The 16,166-nt window shown below is 42.8% G+C and overlaps 1 protein-coding gene across 3 annotated transcripts in view; it reads right to left on the bottom strand.

The window, feature by feature from the left end:
- CHD6 (chromodomain helicase DNA binding protein 6) overlaps positions 1–16,166 on the bottom strand; it is a 156,217-nt gene that overhangs the window by 99,358 nt on the left and 40,693 nt on the right. For all 3 annotated transcript variants that reach the window (XM_058679753.1, XM_058679755.1, XM_058679752.1), the window contains exon 2: positions 5,443–5,498. In XM_058679753.1, the coding sequence (XP_058535736.1) occupies positions 5,443–5,475 (33 nt within the window). In that variant the 5' untranslated portion in view covers positions 5,476–5,498. The remainder of the gene's footprint in view (positions 1–5,442; positions 5,499–16,166) is intronic.

Raw genomic sequence — 16,166 nt, 5'->3', positions numbered from 1 at the left:
TGGTAGTCAGGCAGTACTAACTCAGCAGACAGCAAGGGCAGCAGCTAACACTGCACAACCACATGCATACACCAGCAGTTACGTGAGTTCTCTTCTTTGCAACAAGGTCAGTATAAAGGTGCTCATTTTGTGCACTCTAAAGAAATGTTGAATTTGATAGTGTACACATAGCTAAGGGAAGCTTCTTCATGAAATGAAACATACACCCACTTGATACCTCAGGATTTTCCACCTTCTCACCAGCTAAGATTATCAGTTCAGAGACATAAAGCAACTTGCTCACATTATTTCCCTCGCAAGTGGCATGGCAAGGACATCTAGGAGGAAGCAGATGCTGCACAACTAGTCCATGATGAGAAAGGGTAAGTATTCCAAAAGGCAGAAATGAGGAACAAAATGTTTGTAAAATTTAATTTCAGAACCCAATAATCTACCAGAGATGCTTTCTTTAACTTTTAAAGCACTTTGTTGAGAACTGAGAAAAGCATTCACTAAGAATTAAAATGTAGTAAGAGGGATCGTGCTGTGGTGCAGGAGGTTAAGCCACTGTCTGATGCAAGCATCCCATACAAGTGCTGGGCCATGTCTCAGTCACTCCACTTCTGATGCAGCTTGCTGCTAACGCATCTGCGAAAGCAGCACAAGACTGTCCAGGTACTTGGGCCCCGACACCAAACGGAAGACAGCTAGCTTCATCCTGGACCAGCTGTGGTTGTTCTAGTCTTGGCGGCCCCATTTTCTGTCCAGCCCGCTGCTTGTGGCCTGGGAAAGCAGTAGAGGACGGCCCAAAGCCTTGGGATCCTGCACCTGTGAGGGAGATCTGGAAGAGGTTCCTGGCTCCTGGCTTGTCTGCCTCAGTTCCAACTGTTATGGCCACTTGGGGCGTGAATAAGCGAGTAGAAGATATTTCTCTCTGTATCTCCTTCTCTTTGCATATATGCCTTTCCAACATAAACACATCTTTAAAAATATAAAAGGTGGAAATCTAGGAAAACAAGTGTGAACCGGAGAGGTGCTGACTGATAAAACAGATACGATGCTAGCTCATTCATTGCAGCTACTAATAAAGACCGTGTCTTTGATTCAAAATCCTCAATCCCTAGAAATATTATAGTTCGGGGCAATGGTTGCCAAACAGAAACCCACTCTGGCCTATAATCAGTGCCACAGACAAAACCGGGCAACACTGTGGCCTAAGTAGAAATGTGTCTTCATGGATAAGGAATTGTTCTTTTCCTGGATCACAAACATTTAATCATAAGTAATCTGAGTACCCAGAGGTCCACAGGCCCAGCCCCAGGTCCATTTGGCCTCTTTTCCATGGGATGCCCTGACATTGTCACTTCTTCATGCATTATACTTCAAGTGGAGTGAGTCAATCTTGTGTAAGTGTCTTGGTCACTTTATTCTGGCCTTGAATATGTATGTTTCAGAACACAAAATGATTTAGAATGATGAAAAATACACTTTAAGGTAACAGTAATGGTAAACAAATTGATGCTGTCCATTTTCCTTTTGGTGTAGGGGGATAGATGAATTGGTAAGTCCCTCTTTACGTCTTCTGAAACATGATTCCAGGGTAAGGCTGTTACGAAATCTAGTTCCACTGAGCAATTTGCCAACCACTTTACATGTGCTAGAAAGGGATTTTCAGTGAATACCAAACTCAAGGTTTGCCTAGGATTAGCCATAATCTTGTGTTCATGTGAAGGGTGTGGTTGGAAAGTCTCAGAAATGAATTAGTCACTCATTCAGAATGTCAACTTTGTTACTGTTCCTCTTTTTCTATGTTGAATTGCGAATCCTGATTTAGGGCTAGAATTGGTTACCCATGTCTTCCTAGATCTCTCAGTCCTTACACTCCTCTTGTTGAGGACTGCCAGGGCCTGTTCTGAGAATTTGGCAGTCAGCTAAATCCACCACTCTTCGTCCTGGCTCCCCCTCGGTCATCACTGCTAACTCAGCACCCACACCAAGGCCTTGTCTTTCTTTCTCCCTCATCACTAAGTACTCTGTGCTCTGGAACCAATCCATGTAGGACTTTCTTCCCTCTGGAACTTTCTTCTTGAATTCTCTGCAGCACCCAGCCTAAAACCTGGCTCTCCGCTGGGGACACCACCTTGCTGAAAACACTCAATGTCTGGAGCCCCCACATCCTCCAGCTGAAAACGTAAAACTCTACCCACAAGTTAAAACCGTGGCTCTTCTGGGGATACACAATCCCCTACTTTGGCTGCCTGTTTATACCTACACCATGAATTCCTTAAGAAGACTCTCGTTAAAGCATGGCTGGATCTGGCCTCAAGGACCTAGAAAACATTTCTTATATGAATAGGTACTGAAAACATTCAACAAATAGGTATTTGGAAAATAAATTACGTCCATATTCACTTTGGGGAAGCAAACAAGGCCTAATAAGGTGAAGGTCTTCAAGATTCCCAATGTTTATCCACAAAAAATAACCCTCCCCAACCCATTGTTGAGTTTTCTATAGGACCTACCTCTTGGTCACGGGGTGATTAGGAGGCAAGGTTCTCCCAGATCTGGGTTACTTCCTGTGGTAGTGTTAAGTTTTAATAGTCTATATTTTGACTGTATTCATTGCTTACTAAACACATTTCTACATTGGACACATGCAGGGAAAAAAAATCCTCCTAGCCCTGAAGACTAAAATTCTTATAAACAGTAACATATGTTACATAGTATTTCTCATTCCTTGTACTCTCGGTACCAAGCAAAGACCTGAGATGGATTTAAAAAAATCAATATTCCTTTATCACAGGCTCGTCATTCCCAATGTCAGGAATGTTGTCTTACAAAGCACTGTCAGCTGCACTGCGCTTCAATACTGCACACAGGTGTTCAGCGGTTAGATTTCAAGTTCTATTCCTCTAGCTCATTCTTTCCCTGCCTAATACTGCTTAGTCATCTTGGGAAATTAAACCATATACTCATTCCTAGAAGTTTGTTTTAAAACATAAAGACTATCATCTTCCCCTACTTCCAGTGATTCATTTTTAAATGTTTTATTAAACTCTATTTTTCTTGTAACATTTCATTAGACAACACAAAGTCAACCTCTAAATCTTGTATTCTTGGAACATGCCTCTTAATTTACTTCTGGTTAACAAGAAGCAAGATTATTTATTATGGCGTTTTGACCAATCTGCAAAATTAATAACCTGTCTGATATATCTTGATAGCATTTACACATCATTTTTTGCCAGAGAAGATAAAAAGATAGGAAAAACGTTTTTTTAAAGAGCCAATGCTTTATTTTCTGCTGCTTTTAACACCTTACAATCAGAAAAAAAGAGAAGTTTGATGGCTATTATTACTGTTATACTGAATGGTCTTCTTGCCCTGACATGTTGAGTGCCAAGTATTTGACAAATTACCTCCTTTAATCCTATCTACAATGTGAGGCACGTATGACTACTGCCATGCAAGTGACAGGGAAATGAGATTCAACTTGTCCAGCCTTAATTGACTAAATGATAGTTTTGATTCTGTTCTACTGAAAACAAAGCTCAAGTATTTTCCAGAACACATGCTCTTCTCTGATGGGAACTGAACTCTTATTCCAGTTCACTCCTGGAGTCTACAGACTGCTTTAGCTCAACATAAGTTTGTATTTTCATACCTTGTAACATCTTGCAATTCAGTCATTGGTCTGAATTTCTAAGAGGAATAGCAGCAACTGTTCCTTAAATGCTGCTCTATTTATTTAACCTGCTTCTCTACTATATCTAACATACAGTTTTAAATAAAAATCCCATTCTGCTCAGCAACAGTACCGTGAGGTCGAAGATGAAAACCTGTCTGTCTCAGGCAATGCAGCAGCTGGATAACGTGAGATTTTATCTCGAAGGAAAGAAATTAGAATGTGTTTGAGGGTTAACTGCCATAAGATGTTTTTATTTAAACAAAAGCACATCTTAACATATTTTAAAAATTAAACGAGCATACTGCTGCAGTAGATACATAAACCTACCCACATATCATAAAAGGTCTGAGGGTTTGCAGTACTCTCCAAGAGTGTGTTCTTCGTAACAGAGATGTAATATTCCAGGAAGCAGATGTGCTAAGACTTACAGCAGTGCCTTTTCTAGGTGTTGAGGGTTCTTGTTCATTTTTGCTAGCATCGATGAAATTGAAAATCAAGTCTTTGTGCACAGTTTTTGCCTACCTCTGTATACACACAAAAAATTCCGAGCAGATGTACCTACCAGCTGACAACTCTACCCGGCTAAGACAGACAGATCCGGTGTGTGGACATAATTTAGCATCTGCTCTTCCTCTTACAAACTGGCAACAGTCAATCATCTCCCCAAGTTGACCTATCTATTAGGGATGGACCGGAAGTGTCCTCGTTACCACTTTTGACTAGGGCTACTCAGAAGCAGCCGGGGAGTAGAGCGCCTGGCCTGATCCAACCACTCTGCACAAGGTCCCAGAGAAAGACTGAGTTTCTCCCAGTTACCAGGCTGTCATCCAACCCTGTGAAAGGAAATCCAGCCCAGCAGACACAGTCTATTGCAGAGAAAGGGAGAGAAAGGGTCTCCCATCTCCTCTCATAGAGCCATAAGTGGGGTCTCAGAGTGCTTTTGAACATAGAACAACCTAGGGCAGGATAAATCATGTGGCCCTTTCCTCCTTCCACCCCTTTCAAAAAAACACAAATGCCAGGGACCAGCACTACACAACAGTGGGTTAAGCTGCCACTTGGGATTCCGGTCCCGGCTGTACCACTTCCTGTTAATGCACTTGGAAATGTAGTGGAAGATTACCTAAACATTTAGGTCCCATCCTTTTGAGAGACTGGGGTGAAGTTCCCAGCTCCTGGCTTGGCCTAGCCCAATCCTGGCTATTGTAAGCAGTTGGGGAGTGAATGAGCAGATGGAAAATCTGCCTCTGTCACTTTGCCTTCCAAATAAATGAATAAGTAGATATAGATGAGTAAATAAATGAACAAACAAGCGTACATTTGAAGGAAAAATAAAAGTGAAAGCAAAGGCCAAACAGTGCTCACAACCTGCCAACTTGGTCACAATTCCCTCCTGGAACAAATGGGAAGGAATCACTGTGAGAATGTTGTATATAAGGCTTTAGCATAACTCAAAAACCTAAAACAATAAACATGTAAAGAATTAGTTACATCTCTTTTAGGGAAATGTGGGAAGCTGTTCCAAGAAAGAAAAAAAGAGTCTGCATTGTTAACTGCGAATAATATTCTGACTTACAGTTTTATAACATCATTGCTATATGGAGAGGACTTCAGCCAAAGGAAAAACTTATATGTGGAATCATTTCTGAGCAGCGTCCCTGGCTACCGTGTGAACAACGAGAAACAGAGACAGCAGGAGAATGGCTGGCTCATTTTGTAAGAAAAGCACCACAGCACACAGCATGCACTCACTTAAAAGAAAAGCAGTCCCTTACCTGTTTCTCTTTCTTTTGTATTTTCATTTTCATCTGTTGGAGGAAGGTATTTTTACCTGTAAAACATAAAAATAGTGAAAATTATGATAAATGCCAAAGAAAACACTTTAGATTATTTCCAGATTAACTATGACACATGAGGAAACCATGAACCAGAGGACTGTTGCCACACAACATTTATGTCCAATGACTCCCACAGCCCCAAGTGAAGCCCTAGCCCTTTCTCATCCCACATATCCTAGACTCTCATTTGTCAGGACGGAATAAAACACACGCTGCCTCTGATGATCAAATAAGTTACAAAAGATGAGGGCACTGAAGTTGGGTGGGGTGCACACTGCCTACAGCGTTTAAGACGCCACCTACGATGGCAGCAGCCCATAGCGGGAGTGCTTGGATTCAAGTCCCACATCCAAATCCACTGTGGGAGGTGGAAAGTGACAGCTCAAGTAGCTGGATCCCTGGCATCCTTATGGGAAATGTGGACTGAATTCCAGGCTCCTGGCTTTTGTGGATATCTGAGGAATGGACGAGTAGATAGAAGATTGTTGTCTCTGTCTCTCCGCCTTTCAAATTAAGAAAGAAAAGAAAATTAGGGGCCCAGCACTGTGGCCTAGTGGCTAAAGTACTTGCCTTGAATGCACCAGGATCCCATATGGGCACCAGTTCTAATCCTGGCAGCTCCACTTCCCATCCAGCTCCCTGCTTGTGGCCTGGGAAAGCAGTCGAGGACGGCCCAAAGCTTTGGGACCCTGCACCAGTGTGGGACACCCAGAAGAGCTCCTGGCTCCTGGCTTCGAATTGGCTCAGCACCAGCCATTGTGCTCACTTGGGGAGTGAATCATCGGATGGAAGATCTTCCTCTCTGTCTCTCCTCCTCTGTGTATATATCTGACTTTGTAACAAAAATAAATAAATAAATAAATCTTTTAAAAAAAGAAAATTAGAAAGGTTACTAAAAGAGGAACCTAAATTACATGATTTTTTTTCAAGAAGAATGAGAAGATCTGTGGAAATGAGGGAAGAACTCAGCCTTTCAGAAGAAAATCAATAAATAATATCCACAATAGAGGAATCCAAGAAATAGACACACAGACAATAAAAAGAGCTAAAAGAATTCCAAGTGATTTCAAGAGTGAGACAGGACTCAGTATAAAGTCGGACATACCACTGCTGTACTTCATAGGCTCCCCAGGCATCAATGTGTGACTTGACAAAACAAAAAAAATTTTTAAAAGACTGATTTTAGTCTACCTGAGATTTAAAGCCCTTTCCCATTCCAGTAATAATGCTTCTCATGACACACAACTTTTTCTCATAAATGACTGAACACGATAGAAGTTGAGCAACTGGCTCTACAGGTCTAGCAAGGCGCTAAGGCATCCCCAAAAGAACCCTACAAACAGCACTCCTGAGGCGTACCCTCGCCTTCCGCAGACAAACCAGAGGGCTGGCAGAACGGCGGCTCTGGTACCGGCTCAGATGCGGGTATGGCCTGATGTTCGCTTTGCTTGACTGAACACTCCACACCGCTCCAGAAGCCACTGGCGTAGGAAGCCACTCTATGGCACTTAATTACCCATATGCTTCATAATTTTTTCTCATATCCAAAGCACTGTGATGTGTCTGCAATAAATAGGTGAGATATTCGAGGTGGTAGATTATATTGACTACCTCAATTATTCTACAATATTAATAAATACCACACTTTGTACCCCAAGAATAAAATCTGTCCATTCACAAAAACAGTGAGATGGCTCCAACTCTGTGAGTTCATGGCCATATTTGATGTAAACAGAAAACCAAAAGACATGATTATAATCACCTCTGGAACACAATAACAGTTTATCATTTCAACGTCGTTTAACTGAGATTTTCCTTCCAAGAATAAGAGGCATTCTCTACAACCAGGCCAGGGTTTCTTCCCTAGAGGGACACTACCAGGTCCTTCTATCCGTGACCAAGAAGGCAGTAAGACAGGCTGGAAGGCTCTGGGTACAGATGCCATACCAAGGGTAAGAGCAGGAGATTAGAGAAGACCAAATCAGGACAGCCCAAGTCCAGTTAGTAAAGGATCCGTTAAGAATTCATACAAGGATTCGTGTTTGGCGGAGCAATAGTTCACCTCAGGTAATCATAAATTCCAGAGAAATGGTAACTGCTCTGAATCAGAACAACTAAACATTATAAGAATAATCTCTCCTGAGCTTCACTCTGCAGGAGTCAGTTCCAGGTGATTCTCAGACCACACACCACCAACATTCTCAACTATCATAAACTGCTATGAATTCTCACAGTCCGGAGAAAAGTGCCAGCTACTGACAAAAGGTACTATCTATAAAAAGTTGTGTGCACTCAAAATTCTGCTCAACAAAATGAAAAATAAGGAGCAAGCATTTGCCCTAGGCACTGAGAAGTCATTTGGGCTGTCAGCACCCTATACTGCAGCATCAGCATCCGGGTTCTCGTACCAGCTCGGCTCCTGACCCATGGACGCAGCACGTGCTGCTTAAGGACGTGGGAGTTCTGGCTCCTGACCCCAGCCTAACCTAGCCCTGGCTGTTGAGGGCATTTAGGGGGTCAATCAGCAGATAACAATTCTGTTTTCATTTCTGTCTCTCAAGTAAATACAGTGAAATCAATTAATAAATTTTTAAAATAGAGAAAAAGTTGCATTCAAATTACTTTGTAATATGTAAAGAACTGATGCAAGTATAAACGCAGTTAAGATACAGTGAGCCACAATTTCCAGTTCAATACGACAAAGTAGCATGCAGATATTCAGGGCCCCCACTGCCGGGAATGTGGGGAAACAATTCCTGCTCGCCAGAAATGGCACTTTCAATGGTTTCTAGCTTTCTGAAGAACACTCAACCTACCATCAGATCTATAAACTCTTATAATCCATCTATTGGCCAGTTCCATGTGAATGCCTGTATACCTCAAAGAAATGGCCAGTATGACATAAACAGGAGCCTTTAAGGAAGCACAGGGTCAATGTGGAAATTTCCCTCACAGCACAGGCTTGGACACTGGAGAAGATTCTCTCTTCCTAGGCCCACATTGTCACTGGCTCAGGTCAGGGACAGCAAATGAATGGAAGCCTGAGAGACTGCGTGGGAGAAGGGGCTGAAACAAGTAGAACTTGAGCTTGAAGGCTTGGAGGGAAAGAGGTGGTAGTATAAATTGGGCCTGGCACTGTGGTGTAATAGGCTAAACCTCTGCCTGCGGTACCAGCATCCCATATACAGGCGCAGGTTTTAGTTCCAGCTGTTCCATTTCTAATCCAGCTGCTCCCTAATGACCTTTGGGGAGTCAATCAGCAGATAGAAGACCTGTCTGTATGTCTCACTCCCTCCCTGCCTCTCTCTAACCCTTTCAAGTAAAATAAATAAATTTTTTTAAGAGTAAAAACATTTTAAAAAAGGGTGAGTCAAATCTTTTCCAGACAACTTCTTTCTATCCTCTGACACATGACGGGACTTCAATAAGTTCATAGGAATGTACATTATCTTTTACTTCCATGAACTTTTCAAAGTCCTATTTTAGTGTGTGTGTGTGTGTGTGAGTGTGAGAGAGAGAGAGAGAGACAGACAGACAGAACGAGAGACTCAAGTGAATGAGAACAATCATTGTAAAAACAACTGCTCAGGTAAACTTAAATCAATCTTTGGCAAACCTCAAGTTATTGTCAAATAATTTCCAGCATCCCTGTGGACCACTATACACTAGCATGCCGTCACCCTGCCAACAACAGGTGTCATAAACATCAATCGGTGATCAATACATACTGGCTGATTTACTTCTCCAAACAGCGTCCCATAATTTATAAACACTTGTCAAACTTCTTTTATGACATACACTAAAAAATACAAACGGTATATAACTACCAGTAATAGGTGAATGGAGACATGCCAGTCATGTACTTTTGAACGCTAAAAATGGTTTTCCAGTCTCGGTTGTGGTACTGCCATCATTCAAGAGTTGTGATTAGATTCTAATGGCTTGATAAAAAAAAAAATAACAAATCAAACGGTAATTTCAGGGTACTGACATTTAATTGGAACCATAATACACACAGAAAACCTGAACTGTGTGAGCAAACCAGGAAAATTTTCAACAAGGGGAAAAACCACTTGTACAACTTCTGAGTTCCAGGAAAAACGGCAGGTGAGCTGCTTTCCTCGGTGGTTCTGTGTAAACACAGCATTCAGTCACCCTCACACAATAAGCTGCTAGGAACACAGAAGTCAAATACCTACCTACCAAGGCCTCCAGCAAGGAGGCCAGATGCCAGGCTTCAAAAAGGATATTTCTGAAAGTTTTTATTTTTAAAAAACTTCTCTCTCCCTCTCCATTTCAAATATCCTGCAACAGTGCCTGTGCCATTTCCAAGTTTCTCAATGCTGCATCAGAGATACTTAAAAATACCAAAACATCAGGTCCGCACCATTCAACCCTTCATTCGCAGAAGTCCTCCGAGGAACTGCCAGTCCCTGCTCAGTCTACGGGGCTACTTCATTTCAGGAGTGGATCTGTGTAAATACAAGGTGTTCACACAGTGGACCTTCACCACAGCCCTTCGCGTTCTCTGAGGATGAGGTTATAATGGAAGCCCTTCTGTGCACAGCTCTCTGCGCCGCACAATTCCGTCAATGGCTCTGCACAAACAGTGCATGGGAAGCAACTTAAAAAATCAGATTACTTCACTCCGATTTTCCATCATAAACAAATATTTTTGTAAGCTATGACCAAGCTTGAGGGTGGGTTCCTAAAAACTACTCTTTAACAACAGGAGGCATAAAACAGTCCCAGCCTATCCTAGTGTGGGATCTTTAGAAGGGAACAGAAAGAACACAGAATGGTTCAACTAGGAATAGTTCATCGGGAAAGCAGCTACCTTGTTAAATAGCTACCTAACAGTCTCCTTTAAAAAAAAGTTTTAATTCATTTGTAAACTGGAGTTAGAGAGAAAGGAGAGAGAAGGAGGGAATGAGAGAGGGAGAAATGAGGAAAGAGAGAAATTAAAGAGATATCAATCTTCCACATGCTGGTTCAATCTCCAAATACCCGCAACAGCCAGGCTGAAACCAGGAGCAAGGAACTTCCAGGCTCCCATGTGAACAGCAGGGCCCAAATTCCTGGGCTATTCTACAGCCTCCAGAACTCTAGCAACAAGTTGGATCAGAAGTAGAACAGTCACGACTTGAACCAGGACTCTGATAGGGGATGCCAGCGTCACATACAGCAGCTTAAGCCACTGGACTGCAACATAGGACCCTGTACTGTTTAACATCTACTCTTTTAAATGCCTGAGTTTTATTTGGAATATATGAATGGCTGCAATTACATCATTCTGCCCATACAGGTGAATCCCTGAAGTTTTCTAATACAGAGATGACACATCCTCAGATTCATGACTACACGTCAAGAGGTAGCCTGTAGGAATTAGAGGACTTATTAATACTACTGCATATCTAACACCAACTCGATCTTTGGCAAAATAATACCTATATTAATATTGCACACGGCTTTATTAATAATGAGGCAAAGAGAAGGGTCATATTGGTCTATGCAAAGACTCTAAGGACTGGATTAAAAGGCCGTCCTTCCAAAACCATAATCCCCTAACCTGAAATATCTGCCAAATTTTGCCAGTGAGCGGCGCTAGCACGGTCACCAATTTCAAACCAAGGCGGCCCTTGGCTTTGCAGGTTGTTGCTGACACTCACATGAATGTTAGTCTCTTTGCTCCTCAAAAGTGTTTTAAAACATTTAGTGTGCTGGAATAAAAGCCTTGTCACCTTATATGTGGGCACTGTAACCCAAAAAGCAAATCAAGATCAGTGATTTTAATCCCTGTCAACGAGTCCAACGAGAAGACAGAATCAGCAGTAGGAGCAACAGTAACACAATAAACTCCTATTCCGGAACCAAGAGGGCTAAAAAAAAGTCCATTTTAAGAGTCTTCCTGGTGGCCAGCTGTTGAAGAACAAGGCATTTACTAAGGAAATGAATCTTTTCCAGCTATTTAATTACTATTGACTCCAATCTGTTGTACTCAAGATGATGTAACACTGTGACCTAAGGAAGCTCTCTATAGTTGAGAAACATTTCAACAATTACACATTCACAAAATCAGAGCTGAATGGGACTTTGAAGTCACATGGCCAAATACTCTGATCTTTAATAATAAGTGAGAATTTGCGCAATTCATGAAGCAAAATATCAACTCCAAAGTCCAGCTCATCACTTAAGAGAATTTCTAACTCCTAATGTGCTGTTAGAAATGAACTTGTTTGACAATAATCACTTAAAAAGGACAGCAGGGGAAGCAAACGTCCAGGCAACCGAGAGCTTTCACACACAACATAGGAAGGTAAACCCCTGATGGTTCCTCTCTGACGTGGTCAGACCCCAAGCCAGGATGCCAGCTGACTCACAATGCCAGCAAACACCATCTGTGAGCACAGTGCTGGGATGCCAGTCTCTAACCTAGTCACGCCCACTCAAGGTTCACGGCCCTGAAAACTCAAATGACAGTGTCAGATGGAAAGACAAAAGGGTTTACAGATCACACTCTTGTTCATTCTCAGGAGGCCGCACCAGTGACACAGACCTTCTGACTCATTACTCTGTAATTCCTCTGATGCCAGAACAGTTAATTCCCATCAACTCAGAGGCAAAGCTATCGAGGCTGTGAGGGGCCCAGGACTGTGCAACTTAGGAGATTCACGCAATCTCCCAGGGCTTCTGCTTCATCATTGCTAGAATGGGTACAAAAACCAGACATGTCAGGGCTTAAAAACAAATAAGCTATTCTGTCAACAACAAACGTGAGTACATCCACAAAAACAGCTTAAAAATACGTCTAGTACAAAATAAAAATTCACTGGGACTTATTTTCTCTGTGTGTTTTCCAAGAAAGCATATAAAACATCTACAAAACCAAACAAATTCTCACAACTACTACTAATTCTTTTCAAATCACAGTTATCGACAGTGAACGACTTGGCCAAGCGACGTGGAGCAGCCCCACAGAAGGAACAGAAACCGCGTGACTTCCTCGGTAGGACATTTTGGAGACAGACACTGAGAGCCGTGATTTCACAAAGCTGGAAATCCACGTTATTCTGAGGAAATGTACACAGAGAGGAGAAAGGGGAGGAGTCCACACGGCAGAGGGCCAGAGGGGAGGCTTCCATGTGCGGAGGGAGCCGAGAGGAAGCCAAGGAAACGGCCCGCCAGAGAGGGCCTGGCCCGCCAGAGAGGGCCTTCCACGCACATTCTACACGAAACGGACGGCCCCCTCAGAGGGCAACACGCACCCGGGAAGTAAATATTTCCTACCAATAACGTGCATAAGACACTGAGGAAACCTTGAGGTTTTCCTGACAGCAGGTGATTCTGTATTACCTATCCTCAGAGAGCCTCCCATCAGCAGTTCTCCACTGTTAAACAAAATGGTTTCGGGACAATCTGTGAGGAGGAGAGCGGTCACCTGATAGCTATCCAAGACACCACGAAATAGCACAAATGTGCTAGTGGAAGCCGTAACACAGACAATATTTAGAAAAGAGTTTTTCTACTTGAGACAAACAGTAAAAGGAAAATCGCCCATCTGCAGACCCCAGCCTGGCACTCTCCACTCCACAGCTCACAGGAGAGCCAGGCCAGCTGGGGTGCGGCCTGGAGACATCCTCCCAACTTCCTCTGCGCAGCTCCTAGTACTAATGCATGACCTTTATCCCATTTTTATTATTCAGCTTTATTAAAGTAAAACAAAAAAATTTTTTAAGATTCAGTCCTTTTCCTCTTTTTTAAAGAAATACTGGATTTTGAAATTGACACAGTTGCCTTTTTATTAAGGTTTTATAGGCAAAGGCTGAACCTCACTTCCAGATCTTCAGCAAATCTCTGTAAGCCCAGCAGGATGCTGCAGATTCCACCTTCACTTCGGCCTCCTAAAATCCTTCAATTCAGGCACCTCCTGCATTAGTGTCTAACAAGATTTCATTTGTTTAAGATTTTTATTTTTATTGGAAAGGCAGAGTTACACAGAAAAGGACAGAGAGAAACATTTTCGATCTGCTGGTTCACTCCCCAAGCATCCACAACAGCCAGAGATGAGCCAATCCAAAGCCAAGAGATTCTTCTGGGTCTCCCACACAGGTGCAGGGTCCCAAGGCTTTATGCCATCCTTGACTGCTTTCCCAGGACACAGGCAAGGAGCCAGATGGGAAGTAGGGCCTCCAGGATCAGAACTGGTGTTTATATGGAATCCCGCCATGTGTAAGGCGAGGACTTTAGCCATTAGTTACCATGCCAGGCCCTGTTTGTTTGTTTTTAAATATTTATTTTTATTGGAAAGGCATATTTACGGAGAGAAAGAGACAGCAAGATCTTCGATCCACTGGTTCACTTGCCAGATGGCCACAATGGCCAGAAAACTGAGCCAACCAGAAGCCAGGAGCTTTTCAGGTCTCCCATGCAGGTGCAAGGTCCCAAGGCTTTGGGCCGTCCTCTACTGCTTTCCCAGGCCACAAGCAGGAAGCTGGATGGGAAGTGGGGCAACCAGGATCCGAACTGGTGCCCAGACAGGATCCCAGTGCATGGAAGGCAAGGATTTAGTTACTGGCTGGTTCTCCAAAAACAGTACACCATGGAAACTGTAGGTGATGCAGAGAATTAAGAGGTGGTTTTAGGCAGATTTAAGGCAACTGAATGCAAATTTAAACCAACTACTAAAATCTGCAAACATTATTTACATTACATGCCATCTGTTGAATTGCCCTACAAAGTAGTATGGATGTGGTCATCCACTTTAAATTCATGTTTTATTAGTTAATAATATGAATTACATCAGAACTATTAACTTCCAACACATTAAGTTATTACTTGCCTAGAAGTTAAACTTGGCAAGCTTTCAGATTAGCGCAGGGCACTACTCTAGCGTGCCTGGTCTGAGACAACAAAATGCCCAGAATGATCAAAAGATCCACAGAAAAGGGCCTGTTAGATTCTTAGTAAATAGTACCAATAGCGTCAATTCTCAGATCAAAAGACAATCACTTAAAAATACAAACATAATTTAATAAACACATTCCTTACTTATACTATGTCATAGTTTCACTACTTGTTTCAATACTTCCTTCTACTATGAGACCAAGCACTGAGAACCAACTACAGTGGCATAATTTAAGATTTTTCGAGGTATATATGAGGGATCTTTAACAAGTTCATGCTAGTGCTTATTCTTGTAGACTCAGTCTGGAGCACAGCCGACTCCCACATGGCCCTTCTGGAATACAAGTGCAGAAGGTGGTTCATCTCTGATCTTGGTCCTCTGTGCTCAAGATGCTAAGTTAAAAGATGAAAATCGTTATTGGTGGCCATAAAGGCCCAGGCTAGAAATAAAATGGAGTCAACAGAAATCAAGAAACTCTCTCAACAGGTTGGATACAAAAATCCAAGCATCAGTTCTTAAAGGCTCAGCAGACCCCTACAAGGGTTAGTGACAGAGCTGGGTGTCACAGACTTGTGACCAAGGCAACCCTGGGAGAGAGGAACACAAAACCACACCCTGAGGGCTCAGGGATGCCACTTCAACTCATCTCGGAGTCCCCCAAACCCAGGGCAGGTCGAGGACAAACTGGGTGCACATACATGAATTGGGCAAGTACGCGGAATCAAACTGGAATGAAGAGGCTCACTGGTTAGTTTGTGCTCGGTACCCCAATGACTCTGGATTTAAAAAAAAAAAACAGAAACAACTTTTTACAAGGGAAGTACCCCAGGTGCTTCTGTGTCCGGAATCTGCAGTGGACAAGCCATCTAAGTGTTCCACCAGCTACTCAACACACTGAATAAACCACATATCCTATTTTCAAATATCAAGCTCTGTCCACAGAAGTAGGTAACTGCCATTCTACCACTGTTAATTACTTTAATTCCATTTAAGAACAATGAGTTTTCAGCAGATGGTTCCATTTTAAAATTCACCCTAAATTCTGTCCACAGAGTAACACCGGAGTTTCACAGTAATCTCTGCGTTCTGTGAGTCTGATATCCATTCCCCCACTTGATCCAGGGCAGACACCCAGGATTCTGCCACCAGACTCGCCTACTCCTGGACTAATCTTGTGGCGCCTTGTACCGAGTCACTCCTATCTCCAATCGTTTATGAACCAAAGCCCATGGTTCCCGTTACCATTAACTCCTCTATGGGAGTTAGTGAGGACTTGCAAATGTCTTAGGAAAAAGGGATTTTGCCGGATGCTCTGCAAAGGAGATAGGTAAAAACAATGCTTACAAAGAAGAACGGTAAGAACAAAGGTATTGGCCTGGCGCAGTAGCCTAGCAGCTAAACTCCTCGTCTTGTACGCACTGGGATCCCATCCAGGTTCTAATTCAGGCGGCCCCGCTTCCCATCCAGCTCCCTGCTTGTGGCCTTGGGGAAGCAGTTGAGGACAGCCCAAAGCCTTGGGATCCTGTACTCACATGGGAGACCTGGAAGTGGCTCCTGGCTCGTGGCTTCGGATCAGTGTGGCTTCGGGCATTGCAGCCACTTGGGGAGTGAATCAACAGAAAGATCTTCCTCTCTGTCTTTCCTCCTCTCTGTATATCTGACTTTCCAATAAAAATAAAATATATCTTAAAAAAAAAAAGGTATTTGGGTAGTTGTAGCAAATCTTTCACGGGCAGACACTTGGCGTTAAAAGACG

Source organism: Ochotona princeps, chromosome 22, assembly GCF_030435755.1.
Source record: "Ochotona princeps isolate mOchPri1 chromosome 22, mOchPri1.hap1, whole genome shotgun sequence".
Lineage (NCBI taxonomy): Eukaryota > Metazoa > Chordata > Mammalia > Lagomorpha > Ochotonidae > Ochotona > Ochotona princeps.
Note: the sequence above shows the minus strand (reverse complement) of the source record. Positions and strands in the feature narration are given on the sequence as shown.